Genomic DNA, 27,156 nt, shown 5'->3' on the forward strand with positions numbered 1-27,156 from the left:
GATTTTTTAAGAAACATTTTATTGTACATGAAAACTTTATAAAATGTGAAAACAATTCACCATATAAGCCAGCAGCCAGGACTGCAGACTCAATAAAATATATTCTAGATATTAACCATCTTCTAATGTCCAATGAGGTACAGAACAATAATTTACAATAATAACCTGACTAATTATTTATGTTTCACCAAACCTTAGGTCTTATGTGTGCCCTGTAGCATGTCAAGGTCAAAAATCGCTATAAGCACGGCTTGACAGGTCCATTCGTTCATCCTATTCTGCTTTGCAAACTGCAATATATTGGCTGCTAAATAACTCAAGGTGTAATTCTCAATCCCTATTGCCAAAAGGTTGGACATGTCTACTGGAAGAGTGCAGCTTTAACCAGTCAACCATTAATTTGTCCTTTGTAATACTCAAATAGCTTTGAAACAAGACTTTAGACTGTTAATAAAACAGGTGAAATGTAACAAATATGTAACATGGTGTCATCTCAGTGTCAGAAGTCTGCATCCAGAGTGAATTCACAGTCCATCATGCTTGACATAACCCCAAATCTCTGATACTCTGCTACACGTTTCTCAAAGAAGTTGGTTTTCCCCTCTAGTGAAATGGACTCCATGAAGTCAAATGGATTCTCAGCTTGGTATACCTTGGATTAAAAGGAAAGAGAAAAAGTTACAGCACCAAAATGTCACACTATTACAAACAGCAAACAAAATATGGGAGTTCATTAACACGTTTTTTTTTTTCATAATTTTTGCAAAGACTGTGACTTTTATAGTGAGACTTCCATTCTCCTCAATCCAGAGGTCCTCTGCTTTAACACAATAGCTACCACTTAAAAGGGGTTCAATGTATTATGACAATTTGGCTTTCGTTTAATCGATTTTATGACCATTTAAATAGAATTACCTTGGCCAGTCCGAGTTCAGCGAGAAGCCGGTCGGCCACAAACTCAATGTACTGCTTCATCAGACAACAGTTTATTCCAATGAGATCCACTGGCAAGGCCTCTGTCAAAAACTCCTGCGACACCAAAAATAATAAAACAAAAGGTCTTTCAAAAGAGAATAGACTGTCAAGGTACTATTGATTTATTGCCGCGGGAGTCAGTATAGACAAAGTAAACAGTAAGAAAAAAAAGCAGAGATAGATTGAATTAACGTGTAGTCAGGGCTGAGCATATTCCCCCCCCAACAGTAGTTGACCTGCTCAATGCTAACAGCTTTGGTGATTATGTCTTTAACCCGGTCCTCTGATGGTTTCTTCACCAGGTAGCTGTACAGCAGGCAGGCAAAGTTACAGTGAAGGCCCTAAGGAACACACAAATATACATGAAACCGTAAAAACAGAGTCCTCAGTCATTGTGACCATATTTACTACCCAAACTGACTGAAGAGCACCATAGCTAATCTGACATTTTTTAAACAGCAAGGTGTGGATGGAAGAGCTGAACAAGACAGCCGTCACATCAGAGGATTTGCAAATGCAGACAGTAAGATAGTACAGTAACATCAGAGTTATATGAATGATTTGCACAATCAAACCTTTATGCAGGTGTGACAAAAAAATTATTCAAGATAGAAGCTTCCCAACAGTATTATGCAAGAGCAATGATTTATACAGTATGTTGTATTATTTCATGTGCTGCAAGATGTCACAGAAAGTAATCATTTCAAGTTGAATTAACCTAAACTTCACACCTGTTGTACATCATTGTAATTTATTCCAGCTGCACTCAAAGTTTGAGGTCCTTTTGACAGGTTACCAACGTCTTTTTGTTTTTTAATTCCTCTCACCTCATCCCTGCTAATCAGCTCATTGGAGTAGGTAAGGCCAGGCATTAGTCCTCTCTTCTTGAGCCAATAGATGGCAGCGAATGAGCCGGAGAAAAAGATGCCCTCCACTGCTGCAAACGCCACAATTCGCTCCCCTAAGGGCAAAACATGTCAAAACTCCTATTAACCACTTATAAATGGGAAGTTCCTCTTGGTGAGTGATTGACAGTATGATGTTCTGAGTGTTGTCTCATTACCAAATGTGGATTTGCTGTCATTTATCCACTGGAGGGCCCAGTCTGCTTTTCGTTTCACACAAGGCATGGTCTGAGTGGCGTTAAATAAGTAGTCTCTGAAACACACAATGAATAAAAAATGACTTGTATTACTAACTCTAAACATATAGCCTCAGCAAACAAATATATCTAAATTAAGTACAAACATAAGATGCAAAATAATGGAAGGCTTGTGTAGGTAGAGAGTAAAGTGAATGCAGCAGTACTTTTTGTTAATAACCTCTTAATGCAGAGGCCATGACATTGTTGTCTTCCTAGCCTGAAGATGCATCAAAGCTGCTGCAGCTGGGAATACAACAAAAATAACGACAAAGTGGTGTAGACGACTTAGCCTGTGATGAACAGGTGCAAGTCTTACAGTTTGTTGTTGAATCTTTGATACATGGGGAGAATTTGTCTGTATATGGTTATGCGTTGGCTCCAAAGGCACTAAGGCTGCACCACATAATCTTTACCATCTAACCATTACAATCTGTAGCAGTTATTTATAATTGGATGCAACATAACTGAGCTCATCTAAACTGCAATACATTTACAAAAATTACCTCTCCCTCAGGTCCCTGATGTAAGTGTTGATGAGCATGCTGTACATCTCTGAATGAACGGTCTCTATAAGGATCTGGAAGCTGTAGAAGGAGCGTGCTTCAGGGACCTGCACCTCCTGGCAGAACCTCTGCACCTGTTAGATATGACAGTTGCACAAATACAAAAAACTTTTTTAGAAAGGTATTATCTTCAGCATAACAAAATTGAAACTAAATCTGACTTTAATATGAAACCGTTTACTCACACAGGGTAAAGCTAGGACTGAAGTTTAAGTGAGGCTGCCATTTTTGTATGATCTCAAAACACACCATGCATGTTACTTTATTCTCAAAACAATATGTTGTTGCAATTGCTAGAAAGGTTCCTCTCACCAGGTTCTCATTGACGATGCCATCACTTGCGGCAAAGAAGGCTAGAACATGGGAGATGAAGTGTTTCTCCTCAGGTTTCAAACGGTCCCAGTGTGCCAAGTCTTTGGATAGATCAACCTGAAAAGACACATCAACAGTACACCTGTCTCCTAAATTGTTCAGGGTTTTTCCACTGAATGTTTATTTTATGTTAAGTTTAGTTTTCTTTGGTATTTTTGTGGGAAACAACCTGAAAAGCAATCAGTATCACTTCTTTAATGTGTGGCATTTGTATTACTTCAATAGTATTTAATTTACTTTAAATAGACTGATACTGTAAAGTTTGTGTTCTCAGCTAAATACATCTGGTCAATTAAATACATTTTATAAAAAGTACATATAAATTACATTATGTACATATTCGAAATTATTGTGTTTTTCCAGCTGGTAAAACACTAAAATTACAATAATTATTCAGTACAGTAAAATTGAAACATACCTCCTCCACTGTCCAGAAAGATGCCTGTGCCTGCTTGTACATCTTCCAGATGTCGGGGTACTGAATGGGGAAGATGACAAACCGTCTGGGGTTTTCCCGGAGCAAAGGTTCTTCCTCTGTCTCTGAACCATGTTGGCAGTCTGGGTCTTTATCTTTGAAGCCATTCTACAAAGAGCCCAGGAGGCAAATAAACACATTTTCACCTCACATTTAGTACGGTACTTTACTACGGCTTTGGACTAATGTCCACAAATGTCTTGTACCTTTAACTACAAAACAGCCCACTGCGCTTGCGCATTGACTCGTAACATCCAAAACAAAGGACATATTGCATTTAAATGTCCAATATATAGCTTTTTTTTTGTTATTTATAGTAGTTGTATCCATTCCTAGCAATTTTCTCCTCACGTTCCTTCTACAATTTAAACTACATGTTGTCGACGGTGGTGCTCTGTCCGACAAACGTCTAACGTTACACCGTAGTCCAAAATTGAGTTAGCTTAACATTAACGTAACACGATCAGACAAGGCCAGTTTGTAACATTTAACATTGTTTGACGAAACCCCTCACTTACAGTTACGAATTTGCCTTTACAAAGCGAAGCTCTGACATCTACACCCACCTGTCTTTTCGGTTGGTTGACACACTAACATTACCATGAATGCACATTGGTTATTGATCATTACGTTCCATCCCGCCTAACGTTACATATAATTCACACATTAGCTGTATTTAAACTGCTTACCGACTCTTTAAAAACACCAGATTGCTGATTAATTAGATCCATTTCCTGAGAAGACCTTATTCACCGTTGGCGTCATGGAGTTTGGTTCATCTAGCTTGTACTCTGTGCCATAACCTTGTGTGGATGCAGCTTTGTTGGCTGAGCCATTTAAACACAGACGGATGTAGCGCCTCTAGTGCTGCTCACACAACACGCAGCATTATAAAACCGCATTCACGTCAAAGTAATACCACATTCCTGAAAATGACTATGATATGACGAGACTCTCACTCTCTGCTGATACTTACTCATTTCAGTCTCAGTCATCAGACCGCAGGGTTTGTCATGGGAGAAAATAAAACAATAATACAAAAAAAATACAGCCACTTGGGAAAGAAAGGGAACACAAACACAGTTCAGACTAATAAATTCTTTTATTGGAGAGCAATGTAATTTGACATATTTATTACAAACACTACGCTTATAGGTGTATTGTAAACATTGAGGAACTCTGTAATAAAATCCCTTGTGTTTTCAATGACAGCTTGACCATGGTAAGAATTTAGAGCTGGATGATGTCAACGTGTGAGAGCCAACAAATCCGGATCACTACACTGGTATGTTGTGTATCCCCAACCGGAACACATCATTTGTGCAGGCCCATGCACAGTTTTGGGACTTGAGCATAAACACTTGATGAAAGGCCATTGGTGGATCATCATCTACCTGTTGCAAAAGAAAAGTTTTGGAAGCATTTGTGAGCACAATGATAAGAAAACAAAATGTTAAAAAAAAAAAATGTACTATACATAGTATATCGCACAGGGTTTACTTTTACCATATCATGCAATAATCATGATAAAACAAAGACAGTCAGACCATTAAGGAGACAAGGAAGTTTGATGTATAAGAAAACACAGCAATGACAGTCAGATGGAGCAGGTGTACAGGTCAGGACGTTTGATAAATAGTGGGTCAAATTAGGAAATATTAAATAAAAAAAAACACAGCCAGGTTTGACTGGATTAAAACAAAAATGTTTTTACATCTGTGTATCTGGGGCCTGCTTTGGGCTTAACTTTTGGGTTTTCCTGTATCACAAAGCTGGCTCACTTAACCTGCTCCATGAATGGGCTAATTTAAGAAGATCAGCTCAAAACTAGTGATGGCAGTGCGACGCTGAAGCTTCGATAAGTGCTTTGAAACCCTGAACTATAATCCTATAGAACCACTGCTTCAGAGCTTGCTTTGGTGCGAAAAAAATCACTTGACATATGACGTCCGAAGCAGCAAGTGCTTCATTGCCTGAATGAATAATCTGGCTGGTTGGCGGTCCAATCAGGTGATTAACTGGAACTGCCTCGTGTCGATTCTGACAGGTGATAGGTTGAGACAGTTTTGAGTTTGAGCGCCTTAAGTCTTTATAACCGCTCTAAACAATGCACGATTTGTGGAGTTGTCGTAGTGCTGTCGAGTTGTTTGTATTGGATCATTATGGAACCAGCCAGGAAGAGAGGTCGTTCTGACATGTGGGAACAATCAATCTGATTGCTGCTGATAAGGTGGGTGTTCTGGCTGTTTAATATATATATGAAAAGTAAAGTTTATACAACAGTAACTGTCAGTACAGTAGCCTTCTATAGCTATGGGTCTATATTAAGTAGCACAGTAAAATGATGTAAAGGATTAGGGTAGCCATTAGCCTATATCATTATAGACTCAAATTGTATTTTTATTTACAAATTGTTTTCTTTACAGGTCCAGTGCTTGGTTTGTTCAACCAAGCTGAAGTATCATGGGAATACTTCCTCCATGATTAGGCACTTCACTGCCAAGCATGGAGCTGCTAATAACCATGGGAACACAAATCAAGGTAGGCTATATATTTATTATATTACTATTACCTAGACACATTTACACAATATGATATGACCGTATGCCATGCCTACTTAATTTAAATGCAGTTTCACATAAATCCTTATTTTCTTTTATTAAAGTAATTTTAATTTCTTTATGTCTTTATTTGTCTTAGTGGACCGGAAGCGAGAGCTAGATGAGACTCTTGTGAATATGGTGGTGATGGACTCGCAGCCCTTTTCCATCGTGGATCACTGTGGCTTCAAGGAGTTTGTGGCATTGCTTGATCCCACATACACTCTTCCATCCAGACAGGCTCCAAAAGAACATGGTGGTCTAGAAATACGAGGAGGAGAAGACCAAGGCCAAGGCCGTCATGCAGAGGGTGGAGGCTGTGAGCCTGACTGCTGATATGTGGACCTCCATTAATATGGACGCATATGTAGCAGTAATGTGCCATTATGTGAATGACTCTAAAGCTGGCCACAGTCCTTTTGGGAGTGCTGCCTTTCCCTGAAGCTCATACAGCTGTTAACATCACTGCTGCAATGAGGTCTCTCAAGGAGGAATGGGGCATTGAAGGCAAAATGACCTCAATTGTGACAGATGCAGGAGCTAATATGGTTGCCTCTGTCAGAAGTTTAAATCTCAGACACGCACTTTTCTTTTTTTCATTCCCTAAAAATTTAGTGGTGAAAAAGTCTTGATGCAACTCCTGGCCTAGAAAACCTACGCACAAAAGGCACGTAAAGTAGTCACATTCTACAAACCAGCACAACAGCAAAAGAGAAGCTCAGAGAAGTACAGGAGCAGATGAATCGTCCAGTGAAGAATGTTGAAAATCCATCATCCACAGGTAAAGTTATAAATAGTTAATTGAAACCTTTCACTGATGTACTGATGATTATCATGTTAGTCTTTCAGATGTTAACCTTTGGGAAACTCTGGACAGAGATGCTTCTGAAGCAAGGAGGACAAGGAATGCCACAGCGGATGCTACAGTGGAGGTGCAGCGGTACATGACTGATCCACCGCTGGAAAGATCAGAAGACCCACTACTGTACTGGCGAAACCATCAAAATGTGTACCCTCATCTGTGTAATCTAGCAAAACAATTTTTATGCTCGCCAGTATCATCTGTTCCTTGTGAGTGAGTGTTTTCCAAGTGTGGAGAGGTTGTGAACAAAAAAAAAAAGAAACCAGCTCAATCCATTTTTAAAACAATTGGCTCAAGTGGTTCAGTGCTTTGCAAAAGCTTCATTTGGCCGTCACTACTCAAAACCTGTAAACAGCCTGACCACTGACAAATCTCACACCGGCATAATGTAGTTTCATGAAGACTCATGTTAGCTACCTAACTAGCCAGCCTGCAAAACTCACCACAATCCCTATGTCTTGTTTTTCATACTGGCCCTGACAGAATCCTCAAGCTGGCCCATAAACACACTCGTAGTCAAGTTCAGTGGGAGCAGTAACTCACTAGCTGCTGGCACATTAGTGGGTGCAGTGAACATTTCAATTGTAATAGCGAGTCCCTCCAATCAGAAACGTCACGTTGTTTTTTTTTAACATTACTGTACTTTAGGATTGTGGGTAGTGTAGTACTTTTCCATTACATTGCGAATGAAACGTGTTTCTTAAAACAGGATTGATATCTTACAGCTGTGTGGCTTCTACAGGAACATATACCATCGTTTAAAATCTCATAGCTCATGGTAAGTCCACCTTAGATGGTTACGACATCAACGTATTTTCTTCTCCTCTGTGCTTTGGTAGCACAGACAGCCTTACATTACTTTTAACTGTTTTATTTACTGTTTTATGTGCATCACCTTTTTTGATTCAATAGTTTGTACATCATCAAGACGAAAAACAAAATGTAATCACTCTATACTGAAGACATGTAATTACCATACTCATTTATAGCCTTAACCTTGCTTTTAATGTTTGGAAATTAGTGCTAGTGTTTCTACAGCATCTTACTCCATTCTAGTAATGTGATCGTATGCATTTCAACTTGTTGAATATCACTTTTTGCTATCCCTTTAACCAAATTTCATACTTGTTGTATGAAAGTATGAAGTACTTCATTCATAGTTCTGACGATGTTGCTTATAATAAACAACTTTGCCTCTTTCGCGTGAACACGCTCATAGCTGGATTGCAAAACCCAGAGTTAACAGAGCCAGACACCAGTTATCCACGATGGCCAACGTTAAGCTCAGCAAAGCCAGGTATCTAAAAAGAGAGCCAGACTACGGTGAACTTGCTTTGTGATACAGGCCGCAGGTGCAGAACCAAGGCTATCAATAAAAATGTACCAGCTTACCTGTAACTGTCCGAACACCATGATGAGGATACAACTATCTATCGTGGGTTGGAAGTCTTGTTCTGTGATGATGTGCTTAATACGCTTGAAAGGCAAGTTCTGTGGATTGGAAACAATAGTATTAATGTAATGTACAATAACACACAAAAAAGACACTTGGCCCGGAAGCTGCCAGTTAAAGGCTTTGCCCCTTTTTTGTTCAGAAAGCCTACTTTTTTCACATTATTTTCTGAATAGATTTTTAATACAAACTGATTAAGAAGAGATACATACGACTAATTTGCCAGCAATGGCTTCTCTCCCTTGAAAAGGTGATCCTTCCCATGTCAAACAGGCGTCAGCGGACTAAGAAAAAAAAAAAAAAATAAAGTCTGTTTACATCAAATGCATGCACTTTTTTGTGTGCTACGCATCATAGTATTTACAGTAGTATTTACAGTAAACAAGTGTGATGGAATTTGGTTTGTCAGTGTCTACACCACATGTTGATGTTACGTACTTTATCAAAGCAGACAATAATTAAATGGACACTGAACAAACGTACATATAGGTTACCCAGTCCCGTCCTGTTGGTATTGTCAAACTGGTTGTAATATTCTTGGACAAAGCCCTCGCCAATCTTTTGCCATATTTCTTTCTCGCAAGCCATGCGTGAACCTTTGGATCTGTTAAAAGAGAAGAGTCTCATCATTAGCGGTCAGTCAGAGTTACAGTACACTGAACACATTCTCCAACATAACATATTTCTGCTGATCCCAGTAATTTAAACACACACCACATATTTAAAATTAAAGAAACTCCAGAAAGATAATTTATAAGACTGTATCTGGATGAATGGAAGGAGATCAATACTTATATTAAGTAAAAAGGTGCCAATCATTCTATACATTCCACAATTATAACAGCTTCACTGAAAAACTGTAGATGAAGCTACAAAAACATTTCTTAATTGAAAGCTATTTACAAGTCTATTCTGCTGCAGGTTAACTTAACGATAATCCACCAACACCCACAGTCTCTTCTGACCCTACATCTACTAAAGTTAATGTTTACAAGGCAGGAAGACGACTGTGCGTTTCATTTCTGGATGAAATATAAGAGCAAAACCACTCAAATTAAGGCATTTTTACGGAAAATTTAGTTTTTACACAGCCATTACACAAGAAGCAAATACAAAACTATGGAAACTCTCCCTAAATACGTGTATATGGGAACACTAGAAGAGATCTGAGCTCTGTGAAGTTAGGATTTCATTGCTGCTAATGTCCATGTTTTCCATCGTTTGCAATGATAAGAAAGATTACAGCAGTGACTTGACATTTCGAGGTGTAACTTAAGGTTTCTGTAAGTCTGGCCCAAATCACATTAATTTTAATGTTAAGAGGCTCGAATGAGATTACAAACAGATTGAGGTCCATCACAAGTTACAAAAGAGGGAGTCTGGGCTTGTGGGGATTCGCTACTTCAGCCAGTGTTAAACAGATATCTAATCCCAACATCGACAGCCGCCATAAGTTATCCAATAACGTAATTTATGGCTAACGTTAACGTTAGCACACACAATGTCTTTTCCCGGAAACGCTTTAAAATCTCTGTCTCTACTTTATTTTCACCGTACTCATCTCGGCAAAAGTGCATTACTACAACTGGGTAGGTTATTGGTGAGAAGCACTTAACTCCAAAACAGTACTTTACCGTGTCCGTAAGTTTTATCTTACTTTTTCAATCACCAAGGAATCCAGCGTGGAGACAAGTTCAGTCAATCAGAGGCTGATGGGGTTCCCGCTTCCTCCAAGTCGTGACGAAATTATGACGTCTCTTGCAAGCTGACCAATGAAGGCTAACTACCGCATACTAATCATCCCAGAGTTAAGCCTGTCAGGGGTTCTTCCTCCCCGACTATCTCCAACAGGAGCAATTCCCCGATAAAGATGGTTTACAATTCAGGCCTCTCAAACCCAGCAAAGAGTATAAAAGCAGATCCTAGTTAAGGAAGCGGGATTTGTACGCAGACTAAAGGGAACGGCTGCCTGACAAACAAAACTCAGGACTAATCGTCTCATTGGAGGTACACTGAAACTTAACAACCAGTGCGGGAAAAAATAATAATGGTACGTACATACAGCAATAATATTGTCTCAAACAAATCTTTAATAATTATTTTAAAAACGTAAACCAAATATATTGTAATGTAAATGAAACGTCTTTATTTCTAACAACGTTGGCAAATAATTGATCAAATAATGAAACATAGCTGTGACCATTGTTGATTAGACCTTGTTGGATGGGTAATATAAGGGCCACATCACATCTCTAGGTACAGTTATCTCCCAAGGACGAGATATAAGGTTCCTCCAGTTATTGTTACAAAATTCAATCACGGCTCTATCCCTGGCTCAAACTTTGATTCACCAGATAGTCTGACTTGTGAAACTATCACAACTCATCGATACTGTGCTTTTATTGAAAATATGCCATCTTAGATGTAACCCCACATTAACGAGGGAACTGCAATCCATAGCCAATAACGTCAGGCTAGCAATAATGTGAATATTTTGAAATGGAAGACATTATATGCTTAACTGGAGGAAATCAGTATTGCTTGGGGAGAGTGATGAAATATTAGAAATACAGATAAATGCATAACAGCGTGCAGGTCTTTACAAACAACAGTAACAAGAACGTTATTTATAAAAAAGCAGGGTTAATTTTTCATGTAATACATCTGAAGATCTTTACAGGTCCTCCTACTGTACCTTCTTTACAGTGTCCTATTGGCAAGTGTGATGACTTTGTCCTCCTGACTTGTCACAAACCCAACATCTGACATTGCTTTCTAACTAGTGAAAACAAGACGGACAGAAATAAGACCCATTTAGGCACTTTTAAAATCATTTTGCTACAGTTCAGTGCTTGTTGCTGCCAGGAGAGTCACACTCAAAAACGCAGAATGTCTTGCACTTGACTTCCAGTGACTTGTTCAGAAAGGCTACTATTGCTTTGTTGAGGCCACTGCACCAACAGATCCTCCTGCAATGGATGGCAGTACAAGTTGTCTCTACAGTGTCACCCAACAGGCCTCTGAGGTTAGAACCAAGTTATGTGTTAAATGTTCCAGCATGTCACTGCTCTGGCTGTGATGTGAAATAATCATCTGTCCGGAACACACTAGGGATCTCTTGATGCTGATGTGGTGCTGGTCTTCTTGGGCTGGCCGGTTTCTGCGAGTGAATGTACACAAAATGAATCCCAATTATCCAATAGCATTGCTTGGAGTAGAATTACAACAAACTGCTGTGCAGGAGTTTAAATGTTTATTTGAAAAAAAAAAAAGGGTCTCTGTTAAACTCAGAACTCAGCAGCACTTATACACAGTTTAACACCACAATTCACTGGTTATTTCATGATTGTTATTATAGGAACACACAATAATTAGGTACTGACCAAGCACATGTAAAACTACAGATTCATAAGCACTTAGAGGAGCTCTCACATTTAAGAAGCCTGGGACACTCATTGTGCGGAGGATCTTCTTGAAAGCACCAGGTAATGTCCCTAGTTCTCCCTCTGCCTGTGTGACCTGCTCTTCCATGGCGTTGACATTGGCTCCCACTGTTTTTACAAAGGCCTGGAGGCACACAAGAGTAATATAGCAATAAGCTAATGAAATTAAGATTTTTTTGCAACACTATTTGAGAGAAAATGCATTTAGGACAGTACACTACCATATTACTAAAGGTTTAACATGCCCATGCAGGCAAAGAATATATGTTTCACAATGTCAGTAAGGTTTTAACTTTAACTTTTTTAATTTTTTTTTTTAAAGTAGGCACATGAGTGAACTTGAAAAGCAGTTTGATATGCTTGAAGATTAGATAAGATTAGATTTATTTGCCATTTGCACAAGACAGTACAAGTACATAGGAATTCTTGTGCATATCTCTCTGAGTCAGCTTTAAACTAAAAACAAAAGCAAAGAAAGGCAATCAAAAATCATAATGAAATAATAGATACACCCTAAAAACAAAAATACATTTATATGAACACATACACATTATACAGAAATTAATAAATACACACTACCGTTGAATACTAAATCGCAGTCTGCAGAGTGTTTTGTGAATGTAACAAAGAAAAACAAGTTTTGTACTCTGTATGAAAGCAACAGCTTTAATAACTTACGATTCCTATGTTTATGTTTTGGATTGTACCATCATTAGTGAAACATTATTAGAATTTCAAAACAGGAACATACAGCACTGCTAAACCAGTGTTGGTTCCTCCTTTTGTGAAGAGGATATTTCACATTATCAATAAAAACTGCACACAAACCCTGTTTACACTACATTACATCATAGGTTTTACGTAATTTCAGAATTATTAGTGTAGTTTGCAGTCTGCTTTGGTTCCAAGAGTGCATTACAAAACACCAAACTAAATAGTTTGTATAAAGTAGTATTAACCCTTTCAAACTTGCAAAGTTAAACTGATCACTTACCTCTAACTTATCAATTCTTCTATATATTTGTCTCATTTCATCAGACTTCTGCTGAATTTGAGGTAGGTTTTCATTAACTATCTGGGAGGTATCATTACGGATCTAGAGGAAAAACACAAAAGGACGTGAGAGACAAATATGCATGTACTGTAATTTAATAAAAATGAGACAGTGCATACATAGGTCTTTTACAGTGCATTCGCTTACCATATCCAGCATTCCAACAAATTCATCTACTCTTGTCAGCATTTCTTCCAAACTCTTCTCCAAGCACAGGATCTAGAGGGGAAATCATTAAAAGAAAAAGCTGTGAAAACTATTTTTAAACCAAAGCTACATCAAGTGTAGCCAGCCTAGGAGTCACACACCAGTTACAGCTGGAATTCAATAAAATGCCTTTAAATTGTGTCATCAGGGACCACACGGCCAAAACACAGGGGCCTTTGTTTTCCTACAGAGCCAGCTAGCTAGTTCAGCTTCTTTAGAAATTGCCTGGTATCACGCACATCCACTTAGTGTCAACTCAGGAATGACAGCAATCTGGTTAGTCAGCCGTCATAACTAAATCTTAAGATATACTTATTTAATACTTTACTTTATTTAAATTACTTCTATTTGAATGTAGGGCTTATAGTTGTGACCCAGAAAACAGAGGTGTGGAGTCTTATCACATGACTTGGACCCAACAAAGTCAGTATTGAGTCATGAAACTTATGACTTTAGACAAAATCAAAAAACACTGGCAATGCTTTTTGGATTTAAACACTAATAACTTGTGACTTATTTTGGGTATGAGACTTTTGACTTGTAATGACTTGGCAAAGGTAAGAAACAGTGTACAGTGAATCAACTCTTTATTTTGCAATAACAGGAGGGACTGATGACACTACAGATTAAAGTAAAAAAAAGTGAAGACTGCCGTGGCCATATACAGTCTATGGCCGTGGCCGACAAAAATGGAAGGCAACATGCAACACATCCAACTCAATACAGGCAGTACGTTTTAAACGTAGAAAAGCTCCTTCCAGAGCTACAGAACGCATGTTTTCACAGACTTAGTAACGTTACACTTAAATGAGTAGTAAACTGAACATAATGGAGTACCCCTTTAAAGGCTTGTTTTATTTATGTAATTGTTCCATATTTACTGTTACGATACTTTTTTTTGAAATGGCATTCAATTTGGCAACTGTGCACCAGTGACTTGCTTAGGACTCGAACATATAAACTATAGGACTTGACTTGGGACTTCAAACCAATCACATCACTTGCAACCACTTTACTAAGCCGTTGGTCAACAACTGCATTGCTTGTCAGTTGAGTCAATTTATTAGCCATTATTATTATTTTTAAGTGCGTGCTGCGCTACAGCTAAGTTACTTCATAAACAAAGACCTTAACGTTAACCTTGCTAGTTACTACGTAGGCTCGAGTATGTTACATGACTTGTGTAACGTTATGAGCCGCCAGCACAAACCTCATCTCCAGCTGTCGCCCTTATGTAGGTGGAGTAGCTGTGGGCGGTGTGTCTCAGGACTTCGTCGTCCTGCTCCGGGTAGCGCTGGTCTGCCGTCCCAGGCTCTGCTGCTTCGTTGACGCTCGGGCTTCGAGTGATAACGTTAGCTGCTGCGCCAAAACTGGGGCTCTGCGACACGGTACCGCTGCTGAGGATTTCGCTCACCATGGACAAACTGCTCGCACTCTGGGAGACAATGCCGCTGTCTCTGCTTATCTCAGCGCTGGACTCCTCCAGGGGAGACAGGAGGCCCACCCTATCCACCCGATGATGGTCCATGTCGCTTGTCTTTCTAGTCTACTGCCGTGTTTTGCCTTGTCAACTGACCGGATCACGTGTGTTGTCCTGAACGGCCGATGGTGGCTCGTAGGGGCCAAAACAGTGTAGCGCTCAATAAAGCTGTGAAAACTTTAACATTTTACTCTCTAGGTCACTTTACTATACCGTAAATGTTCAGTAAATGTATAATTGAAGCCAAAGCGAAAAGAAAACACCTTTCCCAAACCCTAAAGCAAACGAAACACAGAAAGATAATCACTACCACTGTGATTCATGTCATTCAACACGTGGGATGTATCATCAAAAAATGGCTTGAAGCAAAGCCCTGTGAGCAGACGGGCAGGTTCATGATAGCTTATCAAAAGAGATGCCAAAACAAATAATCTGCAAACAATAAACATTTAAAGGAAGGAAAGAAAAGGCACAGCAATGTGGTGGTGTCAGATGATTAAAAAAACAAACACTAACGACTCTTCGTGAGAAATGATTGTCCTATCAATTCTAAAATGTAAATGTCAGTATTTTGTGATACAGATGTACGTTGCCTGTGTTGTACATTTCTTGACATACCATGTCATTGAAATCTCGGCCAGCAGATGGCAACCTGAATTACTGCATGGCAATGGACTTCAGTGGTCTGCACAGGTCTGATACAGAGTTATAAACTATCTCATTGGTTTAACAAGTATATTACACCTTAACACACCTTAATAAACGTACACACTATCTAATAGAATGCATTAGCCTATCTGTTCAAATTTTGAGATCTGATGGAGCAATGAATCCCCCTAAATAAAAAATATATACATTGGACATGAGGTAAAATAATCCCATGGGTGAGAGTAAACTTTAACAAGACTTTATCAATCTACATTTGAATCTCAAAATTGCTAGATGAAAATCTGTCAGGTGAGGAATATAGTTCTTTCACACATTAATACTAAAACAATTCCAAATTAGAAGGACCTGTATGTGCATGTCTTCTGTTGACAGTATCTTTTATAGTTCATCTACAGGTGGCCATGATTGTCAGTGTTGAAGGCACTGATAGCATAGATTGATTGTGTGTCTGCCAGTACACTCAAATCTGCTGATCTGTTGGTGCAGACTAAAGCCAAGGCAGACAAGTTGGCTGTCAATGATCGGTTAGCTGTTTGAGCAGTGTAGGTAAACACAGAAGACAAATATTTATTAGCAGAGAGATGAAAAGAGTTTACTGCTGCTGGAGGGCCTCTGACCCAGCACACAGCTGCATTTCTGCTCCATGTCCATGTTGAATATAACGGCTGTAGCCAGAGGATGATTGACTGGTTGTCTTAAAAAAACAAACAGAATTAAACCTTGAGATGTTGTCTTCACTTTGTGATGTCTGGAGCAAATAATTGTGATAAAACTTGTCCTACCCATATCCCCTTAACCTGACTACTGCCTCCAACAAGCGTGGAAAAATGCTCTTAATTCTTCATCATTTGTGAATAGAAAGTTATTAGTGTGGTTGCTAAAGGTACTGAAGTTTAAATATCTTCACAGTGTTTACTGTAGCTGCAGAATGGTAGTAACACCAGTAATTTCAAGAAAAAGTCACACCCCTTACAACATGTGTTGTGGTTATGCATTCCTCGTCTACAGATGGTGCCGTTTGTGAAGAAATTGGAATGTCAGCCTCTGCCGTGGTTGTTTGCTTTGTTGACTGTCAGCAGTGGGTCAAGAAAGGAGCTACTGACTTTTGGTTCCAAGGGGCTGAAACCAAAACTTGTTTTATTTAGTTTTCCCCGTTAAACTCAGTCGAGCTGACCTGGAAATATCTTGGAATGTTGCATTCTCTTTCTTTACTGTAAGTGTAGAGTAGTAGTCAAAGCTATTCTATTTTTCCAAAAACATAAGTGCTGAACCATCATCAAGCTTCTAGTTTGACAAATTGTGAGACTTAGAATAATTTATTGGAACAGATACAAGGATTTGATCACAATCGTCAATGCATAAAAGAACTAATAAAAAAAAAATTCAAACTCTACACAGCATTTATCAGAATATAAGAAATATAGATTTACTCTTTAAAGACATCCATAAGCAACCCCAAGTTGGTCCCAGTAATAAGAATGAAAAGTGGTCACTAACAGAAGATATTAAGCTTCAGGCACATTCAGAACTCTAGGATACAGTGGACTCGCCTAAAAACAGTTATTTGTTCTGATGCTTATTACATATAAACATACAAGTCTTTTGATGTATGACAAAAACAACTTTAAAAATAGAGGAATTATATACACAATACATTTTCCTTGTTTCCACGCTTGTAACATCCCATTAGCAATTATCTGGTAAAAACAAACAGAAGTTACAAAATTAGTATCCAAAAAAAACTCGTGCTCATATTTATCCAGCCTGGTGTTCCAGTTTTAGTCTCTGAGCAGTTAGGATGTTTCTGTCTGTGTGTGTGTTTATAAGTATTATAGGGTGATGACGGTGCCATCCTCCTCCACCCCTCCCCTGGGCAGTGCAAGACTGTGTCGTGGGTCCGTTTTCATGGAGCTGAGGATTTTGTGCAGGCTGCCGTTGCTGTGGCGGAGGGCTGGGTTGCTGCTGTGATGCGGAGGCTGTACGTGGTGATGGCGGTGCTGGGCCTGTTGGGGCGGGTTGTGCTGAAGGTTCAGGTCTCTGTGGAGCTGGTAGCTGAGGCTGCTGTGTTGGTGGTGGTGATGGGACCCTCCGTTGAGGCTAGGCTGAGAGTGGAAAGAGGCGGTGGAGACCACCGACGCGGGACGTGTGGGCGGGCTTGGAGGTGCCGCTGGGCCTGAAGCCGTTGTTGGTATCTGTAGCTGTAAGCGAGACACACTGGACGCCAGGGAAGCGTTGGACCTCTGCGACGGCCGCTTGAGGCTGCTCTCAATGACGATATCTGTCTCCTCGTCACTCTCCAGGTCGTCTTGGTACCCGTGTGCTCCAGAGGATGTCAACCCCACTGAAGTCACTGACAAACTCGGGTAACCAGTTGACCCGCTGCTGTCAGACGACTGACCCGAGCTCCCTGAGATCCTGCTGCTGCGGACCACATTATTGCGCTGGTTCACTGGCTTGACTGTCACAATCAGGTTGTGGCTGTTGGCAATCATCATATCAGTTACCTGATCTAAAGACTTGGCAGTCACTTCAATGCCGTTCACCTCCAGCACCTCATCGTTAACCGCCAACAGCCCAGTGCTCTCTGCCAACCCTCCAGGCACCAGCCGAGATATGAAGATGCCGGGCACTTTCTCAAGCCCGTGTGGTGTCACACGCACGCTGGTTCCATCTCGGATGTAAAAGCCCAGGGGTTTGTCTGAGCCGTGACGATACAGCCGGACACGGCGGTGAGATTCAGGTAGGATATCCACATCAATGATTGAGGAGACGGGCCGGAAGTCCTGGGGCATGCCTATGCGGATGTGTGGCCTCTTGCGGTTGACGTCATTATTGCGCAGCGCGACCACTGCCTTCTTCCTGCGAGTTATTGTGTTGGTTCCAAAGTTAGCATAGTCAACCTCTTCTGCAAAGGAATAAAGGGAGACAGAGAAACAGAAAGTGTTAGAAATTTTATGTTTAGTGCTCAGGTTTCATCATGGTTTATGTTTAGGCATCATCGGTTGAAAACATTCTGTCTTGCATGTGTACTTTGTCCACAGAGGTTAAAAACTACAGGGAAAAAGGAAAAACTAAAATACCTAAAAAAAGGGCACAAAACAGACTGACAGAGGAGGATTTGGAAAGTTAAAAGAAACTGACAACACAAAAAGTTTAAAACTTTAAATCTCGTATGAACACTCCAGTCTTTGCCTGCATCTTTAAATCAAACCACCTGCCTTACAAACTCAACAACCTTTTTTCAAACTATGCGCAGATGTGCTTGAAATAAATTTTCCATTGACAGACCTGCTAATCATTTATACAGATTTGATTCCATATGTGACAACACAATTCTAATTACTGAAACCATAAACAAGGCCTGAGTTCATGCTGGTTTACTCTATGAGTATGAAGCCAACGTTTTTACAGTGAGTCCGACCTATATATTAAAAATGACATGTGAGCATGTCAACTGGATTTGTGTGTGTGCATGTTTGTATACAGTGCTGAGTGTGCAGAACATTCCAGCCTGTGCTGACAGAGGTGAACCACCCTTTTGCTACCAGGCAGCAGCTGCAGGGATTCCCAGTATTCATTTCTGCATTCAGATACACAGGCACATACATGTACTATCCTTCAGTACTAACATGGAACTCAAATGTGAACTCATTGTGCTTTGACTACAGTTATGAGTCCACCACTGCCTGCACTAGTAAGAGACCGCATAGGATATAATACAATGTGGAAAGAATGAGCTGTGAGGGAAGATCGGTGTGGTATCTCAGTTAAAGCATGATGTTTCCAACCAGAGATTTAGAGCAATCAATAAAACAATGAAAACCCTCAGAGGACTAGATCATCCTCACAATGAGAGTTGCTTCTTCAGAACATCATAGCCACTGCCAAACATGCTCACATACTGGCTTAGATAAAATAAAAAAGGAGGGAGGATTGAGGCTTTGCACGAATGGAATGAAAAATATACTCTGGGGTGAAAAAAATGAATTCATTGAGTTGTGGTTCTGACAAAGACAGTGTTAGATAGTAATAATGATACAGAGAGTGCTCTATAACAAAAAAAACAAAACCCCCAAACTGGATAGCTCTCTAATCTTCCCTTCTCAGGAAGACAGGAAATCTGGACACAGCAAAGCCTGATGTGACAGGAAGTGAAGGCCCCTCTGCAAGAGCATAAGCTCCTGCACTTCCATGGCAACAGCAATGAGTCATCTTTGCCCTACTGTTTGGGACACCTGCTTTATGAGATTATTGTGGCTGAGGACACTGTAATTTTGTGCCCCGTCTTCAAAGTACACCGGGGAAGGAAAGAACACTGAAACAAATATGGAGTGACTCCAAGCAAAGCCAGCTGGCTAGTCGTCCCTCCAGCCTTAGACCAGCGTGGATGTCTGCCATACGACTCCCTATACAATGCTGACTCATTAATATACGTTTTCTCCCTCCACCTCCTCCTCTTGAGCAGAATGTTGACTAAGCGCAGCATGTTTTACTACAGCTTCAGAATTGAAGGCTCTGGGGGGAAAATGGAGTCTAAGTTGGTGCAAGCTCTCACTGTCAAGAGAAGAGATGCAGCTTTTGTGCGTGTCAGCAGTGACACCAACCACAATACACATGGCGAATTGGTGATAACTAAATTGGGAAAAAATAAGAATGATAAATGAGCGTTAGTGAAATAGAAGATTGATGTCTCTTGGCACAGCATGACATAATGTTGTCAAGTGCTCACAGACTAAAGCTAAACTGCTGTGCCAAAAGTGCTTTATATCAGAGAAAGAGATTGCCTTGAAAATGCCTCTTACCGACGTTCACTGGTTTAAAATTAGCCTATTTAGCAAAAGCTTCTGAATATCATCAGCCTTAAAGTGCATGGTATTCTTAGTTTTCTGTGCATGTTGTGGCAGAAGCTGATTTTGATTGAATCCAGACGAGGCATTTGCTACAGGGCTGGAATTTCTGCCACAAGTGCAAGTCTCCCTGATGGGAACCATGTTGGAGGGGATCGCTGCAGAGTCTCATTACAGGTCTATGGCGAAACACCCTCCTCCCTCCACACCCTCACCTCAGTCTGAAAAGAACGGCACACCACATCACCAGTGTATTTAGTCGGGCAGATGATCTTTCAGTCAGAAATCCTGTGTGTACAACTATAATTATGCTTTCTATTAGTAACGTCTTACAGCTGTTCTGCAAAATGCCACAAGTCCATGTAGGTGTAATTTGTTTAGAGAAACCTACAAAGACATCAGTGTATTTCAAATGTCCAAGGGTAATAGCTGAAGAGGGAAGATTGAAGTTAATCTGAGCAGGGTTTAAACGTGGCAACTTGCTTATTACACAGATGAAAATTCATTCACCGATGTCCTTTATTGTTCATCAATGTAAGTAAAACAAATCAAAATGCACATCCCTTCCATTTCTCTTTCTAGAAATAAGACAAGCAACTCAAGTGGAAAGGTAGTGAACAGAAAACTAGCACAAACCCAGTGCAAACCATGGCTGCCTGTCCACCTACCATTAACAGTCCATTAAAGTCTCATACTACATATAGGCTTATCTATTTATTTACCAAACATCCAGTAATGTCACATTGTTTGTGGGATAATGTGGATGCAGCGCATGAAAGTAAGATGGCATAAAACCAGAACAAAATCCGCCGCAGGTGAAGCAGGTTGAGTTGCCACTCACATTCCGCAAACCCTGAAGTAATTTTATGTTTCAGGAAAGCAGAAATACTACACGTATAACCTTTAAGTGCACTTGAGCTGGAAAATAAAGTATATTAAATTTAAAGAATTGCTGACAGAAAATTAGTCTGCAACTACCCCCCCCCCCCAATCATTGATGCCACTTATTTTCTGGTTCCAGTTTCTCAAATATGAACGTTACTTTGCTTTGTCTTTAATGGTAGTCAGTTAAATCTCTTTAGGTTTTGGACTGGTGGTTGGACAAAACACAGCATTTTTCACCAAACTAACTGAAAAAATAATCGATTGAAAATAATTGTTAGTTGTGGCCCTTAAGTGTACGATGCCTTCCATCAAAAGCACCGCTGAAGCCCCAGCATACTCCCCTGGTTACTAAAACCGCTGGAGCATCACAGGATTACAGTACTTGGACAAGCCCAACAAATCAAAATGTCGAGTCATAGAACTAGACTGTGGCAGCAAAACCCTGTGTCTCGGTCTGCAGGCCTGGGGTATTATATTCAGGACCAGTGTTCAAACCTAAAAAGGGTTTTTCCATTGCAAAGTTAACTCTGCTAATGTGAGAGAAAAAAACTCTACTATAAAACACGCACACAAATTCTCCTATGCAGCGTTTTAATCAAACCTGAAAAAATTGACTTTGTACTGTGGAGTTGCATATAATTGCAGTCTAATATAATGCAAGAAAATTACCAGTCCAATTTCATAAAAAGGTCACAGATTACTTCAGAGAAGTAATTATGAACCATCAGGTGTCAAAGCTTTTCTAGTTCTTACTCAACACAGATTCTGGCGCAGAGCTAATCTAAGTGAGTACGTTCCAGCCGATCACACAGAGGTTATCGTAACAACTCCTGACAAACCTAATCCCTGCTATACTGAAGCATCATGGGTAAGCCAATGTGAACCCGTTAATCAAAGACCATTGGTTCACTGCCAGACATTTGCAGGCTAAACAGCACCTCAGATCAAAGTCTATCAAAAGCTTGGTGTTTCAATTAGCTCTACTCAAAACGTCCACTATGTTATTTACTATCAAATGTAAATGTATACTTATCCGAGTATGGAATATAAAATGACAATATAGAACACACACACACACACACACACACACACACACACACACACAGCATGCACACACCTACCAGCTGTTTGCATTTACCCTAAACTACAGTTTGTCCCAAACGTAAGGTCAGGGAATTCCACCAGAAATACAGCTAATAGCAAGGCTAAATGCTGACAGTGGTGGAAAAAGCATTCAGTCACTTAAATAAACATTAAACATCTGTGGTAAAGAGTATCAGTATGAGAGCTCCCACACAGCTTGGTGGATAAAGAAGGAAGATTTGGATTTCCACATTGCCGTGTTTTCCAGCATTGTGAACATAAATCCTGTATTGGAACACTGGCATAAAGTGATACCGAAAAGGTGTTTCATTTAGGAATACCGGTGCTAAAATCCCATGGTGACAGACATTACCACCTAACGTTGCTCTCACCCATAACCCACACAATGTCAGGGGATAGAGGTGGAAACATGGCTTTTGGGGGACTTCTACAGTCTGCTGATGTGTGTGGGTGTACGCATGAGTCTGCATGTGTGTGCATGACACTCAAGGAATGTGGTGGTAAATGTAGTTGGAGATATCCCCGAAAAGGTTGAAGACCTGCATAACTTCTCAAGACAGATGTGTGCTTTAGAAGCAAAGCAACTGGCTTTTTCAAGCTTTTCGTGATGCTGTTTAAGTAATGTGATCCATCACTGGGATATTGCTAATCTTTTTCACAGCATTACTCAGTGCCAACTTAAATGAAAACTGAAAACAATCATTAATTCTGAAGTATATGCGTTTTGTTTGTAATATTGCTGCATTGGGGAGGGGAAAAACTAGACCGATTAGAAGCCAGCTAACTAGTTTATATCTGGTTCTCAGTTGCTATTGAATGCCTCATGCTGTTCTTGTGCTTTCAAAGCAAAGGAAAAGGAGGAAAAATAGTCTTTGTTCCACTGAAGCCCACCTCTAGTTAACCAAGGCTGTGAAGAGAAGGCCCTTTAAAGTCAAACTGCTTTTCCACCATCTCCCATAAAAGACAGGAATCTAAAGAGTTTTATGACCAACCATTAGGGCCTCTCTGCACACTTGTTCCTGGCAGGTCTTCTAACACTCAATACTGACTCGACAAAACTGTAAACAGAGACTGAAGAGATGATGGAAATGAACCAAAACAAAAATCACGCTTCTAATTTGACTTGTTTTAAATCCTTTTTGTGCTTTAGCTTGCTTTACGTGTGATGGAATGTGGGTAAGACACAAATGGTAGGAGGATATTGTGTTTGAGTATGCTGCTCTAAGCATTGGCGTGAAAAGCTAGACTAATATGAACGCAAACATCAGCTCCTGGCTTTACACATGTGAATATGCGACACCACAACACGACTGGTATGCTTTTGGTTCCCCTCGCGGCACCCCAATGACTAAGCTGAAGTTCAGACTAATAATGTTCGAAGAGGTGTTTTTGGCTGGCTTCATGTGTGATATTTCACACAGGGCTTTGTGAAAGTTCTTTTGGTATACATGTGTTGGCAAAGAGAAAGTTAGAAAGCTCAGAAAAACACAATATGCCGCTGGAACCAGAGCCAGAATTTATAATAATTTTTCATGATTTCTCAGGGTTGTGTGTACAGTGTTAGCATGTGTGAATGCACAGTGCCTGCATGTCACCACACATTAACATGTTTGTCTGTATGAATGGAAATCTTTGTGCTTTCTTTGTGGGCAGTAAATGGAGCAACACACTGTCCATCTTTATAAAAAGCTCCAATCAGCAGCTCTGTCAAAGCAGCTGTAAGAAAATTTCACAAAAGAATATGTAGTTTGTTTCATTACTATTCAATAGCTATATTGTTTATAAGAAGACTGGCTTTTAATCATTTCTGATTTTAAAAAGAAGCATTATAGCCAACAACTGTGCCAACACCAGACCATGGAAAGAACACATTACAGTTGGGTACTGAGATTCCAATGCTACATACTAGATTTAGCATCTTGAGTACAGAGTACAATATTTTAGATGTCCAATTAATATCAATTATCTACAAATTTGGGGATTTAGAATGTTTCTGATGGAACAGTGACATTTTGGCAAATTCGTATATTAGCCTTTATGCAGAGAATCTGTATGGTACATATTTACAGCGAGCACCAAGTTAGCTTAGCTTAACATAACATAAAGACTTGAAATGAGTAAATCTTTCAGCTTCAGAGTTGCTGGTTGGCCTACTTTGTTACCTATGGACAGAGCCTAGCTAGCTCTTTCCCCGTTTCCATTCTTTGTGCTAAGCAAAAATGGGAAATGTCCCAAAATGTCCGACTATTCCTTATAAAGTCTTAAGACTTCCTTTATAGTTTGAGATGATTTTCCTACTTCTTAAGCTTAATAAACTACTTAAAAACACATTTAAAGAAAATGCATTGTCACAAACGTGTTTTGCTTAGCTTATGAAAAGTTTACATTTTGGAGACAGTTTTCACAGGACAGCCATGACATACAGTATATTCATTAGTTTACTACTATATGCTAAAACGACAGTTGGTAACAGCCTGTTGCTCTGTTAATAGCGTATCCAGCTACAGTCCATCTATGCAAGGGACATTCCAACACCCCCCCAGCCCCCATCATCGTTTTTGGCCAAGCGTGACAAAGTGCTTAGTGACAGGAGAGACTATAATCACTGCAGAGAGACGAGACGAGGCACACAGAGAGAATAGTGAATAGTGCTGGACCCTGCTGCCTTTTGCATTAGGTCACTGGATGCTGTGGCAGTGGGCTTCATTCCTGGGCCCCACAGATAGACAGACAGACAGACAGACACGCACATGCTCACACAGCTGGAAGCTCCTCACTTTCAAACCCACCAGGAAAATGGCATAAAGCAGAACGGGATGAAACAGCACATGACAGAGCACAGCAATGCAGGACAAAACAAGACAGCCCGGTACAATGCAGTACAGTAACATCCGCTGAAACATTTTCCTTTAGTCACATTTGCATTTTCTGTCGTGTTTGCATTAAAAAAGACATGACTGAATGAAATGGAGAGGGCTTTGAATTGCTTTCTCCTCACAGCGTGGGGGCCAGAAAGAGCTGTTTTTCATGACTCTCCAGTGATTTCATACAACGCATCCAAATACAGCGAAATTAGCTGTAAAGCAAATTTCCACATTCATCTCTCATGTAAATACTCTACTACTACTACTACTACTACTACTACTACTACTACTACTACATACCCATAAATGTAAGGAATTAACCAAAACAATCTTGTCTCTTCCTCATTGGAGAGGGCCGGGAAGTCTATCTGTGTGTTTTGGGGTTGGCTGCTGCCAAGACGTTCAGCTAACACTAACATGGAAAAAAAGAATCCAGACAGAATAAGAAGACTTTTTTTAAACATGCAAACATATTTCACATTCTTGCAGGGGTGGTTGAGGCCTGGCCTGGGTGGAAATTTGGAGAAGCTTGATAAACCTACATGGTTATAATCGACAGCTGCACTGAAGGTTTGGTTAGGAACTTACTGGAAGTTTCTGTGATCTTGTGCATGCTGTGTTATGCTAGGTGCTTAGAAAAGAATGAAAGTAACTGAGATAAATGTAAAGTTGTACTCAAGCAAGTCCCTGAGTAAATATTCTGACAGCTATTGACAGCTGTGAACTAATTACCTTACAAAGTATAAAGTTTACATACAAAACATCAGTTTATAAAATATGATTCATTGTTATAGATTAAACTTGTTAAAGTCATATAAAATAGGTGATTATCCTTACTTTGTTTTATTTAAATACATTTTTGAATGCAGAACTTTCACCTGTAATAGAGTATTTTTACATTGTCGTATTACTACTTCAACCTATAGGATTTCTACACCTCTTCCACCACTGCATACAGGAGAGTATGCACACACACTAGTGCGTACATACACACAAGAATGACTGCAATCACCTTTAAGTAAACTCCATTAACTTGCTAGTTAAAGAAACAGACCAAAAGTGCCTCGAGTCTGGACTGTCATGTTAACTTATTACACTTCAAAGAGTGTGCATTTGTATTGCTTCATGCTTCCCGTAGATAAAAGAAGGAAGGGGAAAAAAAGAAAGAAGAACAATCAAACAAGAATCAGGTCTGCCAGAAAATAAGGTGAAAAAGGTAAACAGGAGTTTTTGCTCCTGATGAAACCAGACTAGAAGTTTTGCTTGCATACATGTGCTGGGTAGCACTTTGCACGCACCCCCCTCCATTTCTCCACTCATTTCACTAGCAGTTACCGTGGCACACAGGGGCCAGGCTGCACATCTGGGACAAGTTAAATGGAGCTGCCTTGTCTGCTCCATTCTGGCCTGGCCTGTGTGGTGGGGTGGGGAGGGAGTCACAGGTTTAAGATTCACTGCAGGTATCACTCACCAAATCACACACAAACACACACACACACACACACACTCTAACTTTATTAATACGTACGCAGATGTTGGGCCAAGTCACAAGGGGAACAAAGGTTAAGACCAAGAGAAGGGGGTGGGAGAGTGTGTGCGCGTACTTAAGGAGATTAACCTGTGTTTGTGTATGTGTGTGCAGGGGGCTGACATATAGCAGGGAAGGGGAGGGAGGAACATCAAAGAGGGAGGTAGAGAGCGATTGAGTAGACAGGTCTTGCATTCCTCCAAGTTACTTTCAAAAAAGGTACGATCTCCAATACCTCCTTCAGGGAAAAAAAAAAATAAAATAAGAAAAAAAAAAAAAAAGTGTGCTATTGAGGCTTCACTAACCTTCTTCTCCTTCCTCCCTCCTTCTTTCTCTTGAATATAACTAACTACTGCTTCTGGTATTAATCCAGCTGCCTCTCTGCTGATCATATGCATGTTTCCAACCAAGAAAACACATGCTGCTGATTTAAGCGCCGCAAAGTCTCCACTGCCATCTGGTCCACAGGTACCCGGGCTGCCTTCTCTGCTTACTACCCACGTGAAGATATAAATACATGTCACTGTGGAATACAAAGTCAATGGAAATCTTTCAAGCTGTTACTTAAACAAAAAAAAACATATACTGAGCTATAAGCAGTGGACAGATTATTCATTTCAAAAGAGAACAA

General features: G+C 40.0%; 4 protein-coding genes across 5 annotated transcripts in view; all 4 read right to left on the minus strand.

Moving 5' to 3' along the window:
• Window positions 1-4,382, minus strand: rrm2b (ribonucleotide reductase M2 b). The gene is made up of 9 exons (XM_046058078.1): window positions 4,219-4,382; window positions 3,473-3,637; window positions 2,995-3,111; window positions 2,623-2,756; window positions 2,039-2,133; window positions 1,803-1,936; window positions 1,212-1,316; window positions 916-1,029; window positions 1-652 (listed from the first exon to the last, which is right to left on the minus strand). Exons 1-9 carry the CDS (start codon window positions 4,258-4,260, stop codon window positions 500-502), a joined length of 1,059 nt encoding a protein of 352 aa, XP_045914034.1. The 5' UTR covers window positions 4,261-4,382; the 3' UTR covers window positions 1-499.
• Window positions 4,383-4,612: 230 nt separating this feature from the next.
• LOC123976964 (nuclear transport factor 2-like) lies at window positions 4,613-10,252 on the minus strand. Its single transcript, XM_046059387.1, has 5 exons — window positions 10,102-10,252; window positions 8,928-9,048; window positions 8,657-8,728; window positions 8,384-8,482; window positions 4,613-4,923 (listed from the first exon to the last, which is right to left on the minus strand). Exons 2-5 carry the CDS (start codon window positions 9,030-9,032, stop codon window positions 4,807-4,809), a joined length of 393 nt encoding a protein of 130 aa, XP_045915343.1. The 5' UTR covers window positions 9,033-9,048; window positions 10,102-10,252; the 3' UTR covers window positions 4,613-4,806.
• Window positions 10,253-10,567: 315 nt separating this feature from the next.
• Window positions 10,568-14,759, minus strand: bloc1s4 (biogenesis of lysosomal organelles complex-1, subunit 4, cappuccino). Of its 2 annotated transcripts, XM_046059386.1 has the most exons (5): window positions 14,359-14,755; window positions 13,089-13,160; window positions 12,882-12,983; window positions 11,877-12,011; window positions 10,568-11,604 (listed from the first exon to the last, which is right to left on the minus strand). In XM_046059386.1, the coding sequence occupies exons 1-5, from the start codon at window positions 14,674-14,676 to the stop codon at window positions 11,506-11,508; spliced, it is 726 nt and encodes a 241-aa protein (XP_045915342.1). In that variant the 5' UTR covers window positions 14,677-14,755; the 3' UTR covers window positions 10,568-11,505. The 2 variants fall into 2 exon arrangements, with proteins under 2 accessions (XP_045915342.1, XP_045915341.1); XM_046059385.1 differs by lacking the exon at window positions 10,568-11,604 and having other exon boundaries at window positions 11,681-12,011; window positions 14,359-14,759.
• Window positions 14,760-16,597: 1,838 nt separating this feature from the next.
• pard6gb (par-6 family cell polarity regulator gamma b) overlaps window positions 16,598-27,156 on the minus strand; it is a 33,741-nt gene continuing 23,182 nt past the window's right edge. Inside the window, exon 3 of the mRNA XM_046059721.1 lies at window positions 16,598-18,202. Within this exon, the coding sequence (XP_045915677.1) occupies window positions 17,127-18,202 (1,076 nt within the window). The 3' untranslated portion in view covers window positions 16,598-17,126. The remainder of the gene's footprint in view (window positions 18,203-27,156) is intronic.

Source organism: Micropterus dolomieu, linkage group LG09, assembly GCF_021292245.1.
Source record: "Micropterus dolomieu isolate WLL.071019.BEF.003 ecotype Adirondacks linkage group LG09, ASM2129224v1, whole genome shotgun sequence".
NCBI lineage: Eukaryota > Metazoa > Chordata > Actinopteri > Centrarchiformes > Centrarchidae > Micropterus > Micropterus dolomieu.

What these genes read in the sequence shown, in the direction of transcription:
- rrm2b (XM_046058078.1), bottom strand. Translation starts at nt 4,260, where the DNA reads ATGGATCTAATTAATCAGCAATCTGGTGTTTTTAAAGAGTCG. An exon ending in ATCAGGGACCTGAGGGAGAG is followed by an intron (nt 2,134 to 2,622) that starts GTAATTTTTGTA and finishes TGTGTGTTTCAG; the next exon opens with AGACTACTTATTTAACGCCA. An exon ending in CTGAACTCGGACTGGCCAAG is followed by an intron (nt 653 to 915) that starts GTAATTCTATTT and finishes TTTTAATCCAAG; the next exon opens with GTATACCAAGCTGAGAATCC.
- LOC123976964 (XM_046059387.1), bottom strand. Translation starts at nt 9,032, where the DNA reads ATGGCTTGCGAGAAAGAAATATGGCAAAAGATTGGCGAGGGCTTTGTC. An exon ending in CGGGACTGGGTAACCTATAT is followed by an intron (nt 8,729 to 8,927) that starts GTACGTTTGTTC and finishes TTTTTTTCTTAG; the next exon opens with TCCGCTGACGCCTGTTTGAC. An exon ending in TGGTGTTCGGACAGTTACAG is followed by an intron (nt 4,924 to 8,383) that starts GTAAGCTGGTAC and finishes CTTTTGCAACAG; the next exon opens with GTAGATGATGATCCACCAAT.
- bloc1s4 (XM_046059385.1), bottom strand. Translation starts at nt 14,676, where the DNA reads ATGGACCATCATCGGGTGGATAGGGTGGGCCTCCTGTCTCCCCTGGAG. An exon ending in GGGCGACAGCTGGAGATGAG is followed by an intron (nt 13,161 to 14,358) that starts GTTTGTGCTGGC and finishes TTTCCCCTCTAG; the next exon opens with ATCCTGTGCTTGGAGAAGAG. An exon ending in TTGTTGGAATGCTGGATATG is followed by an intron (nt 12,984 to 13,088) that starts GTAAGCGAATGC and finishes TTTTTCCTCTAG; the next exon opens with ATCCGTAATGATACCTCCCA.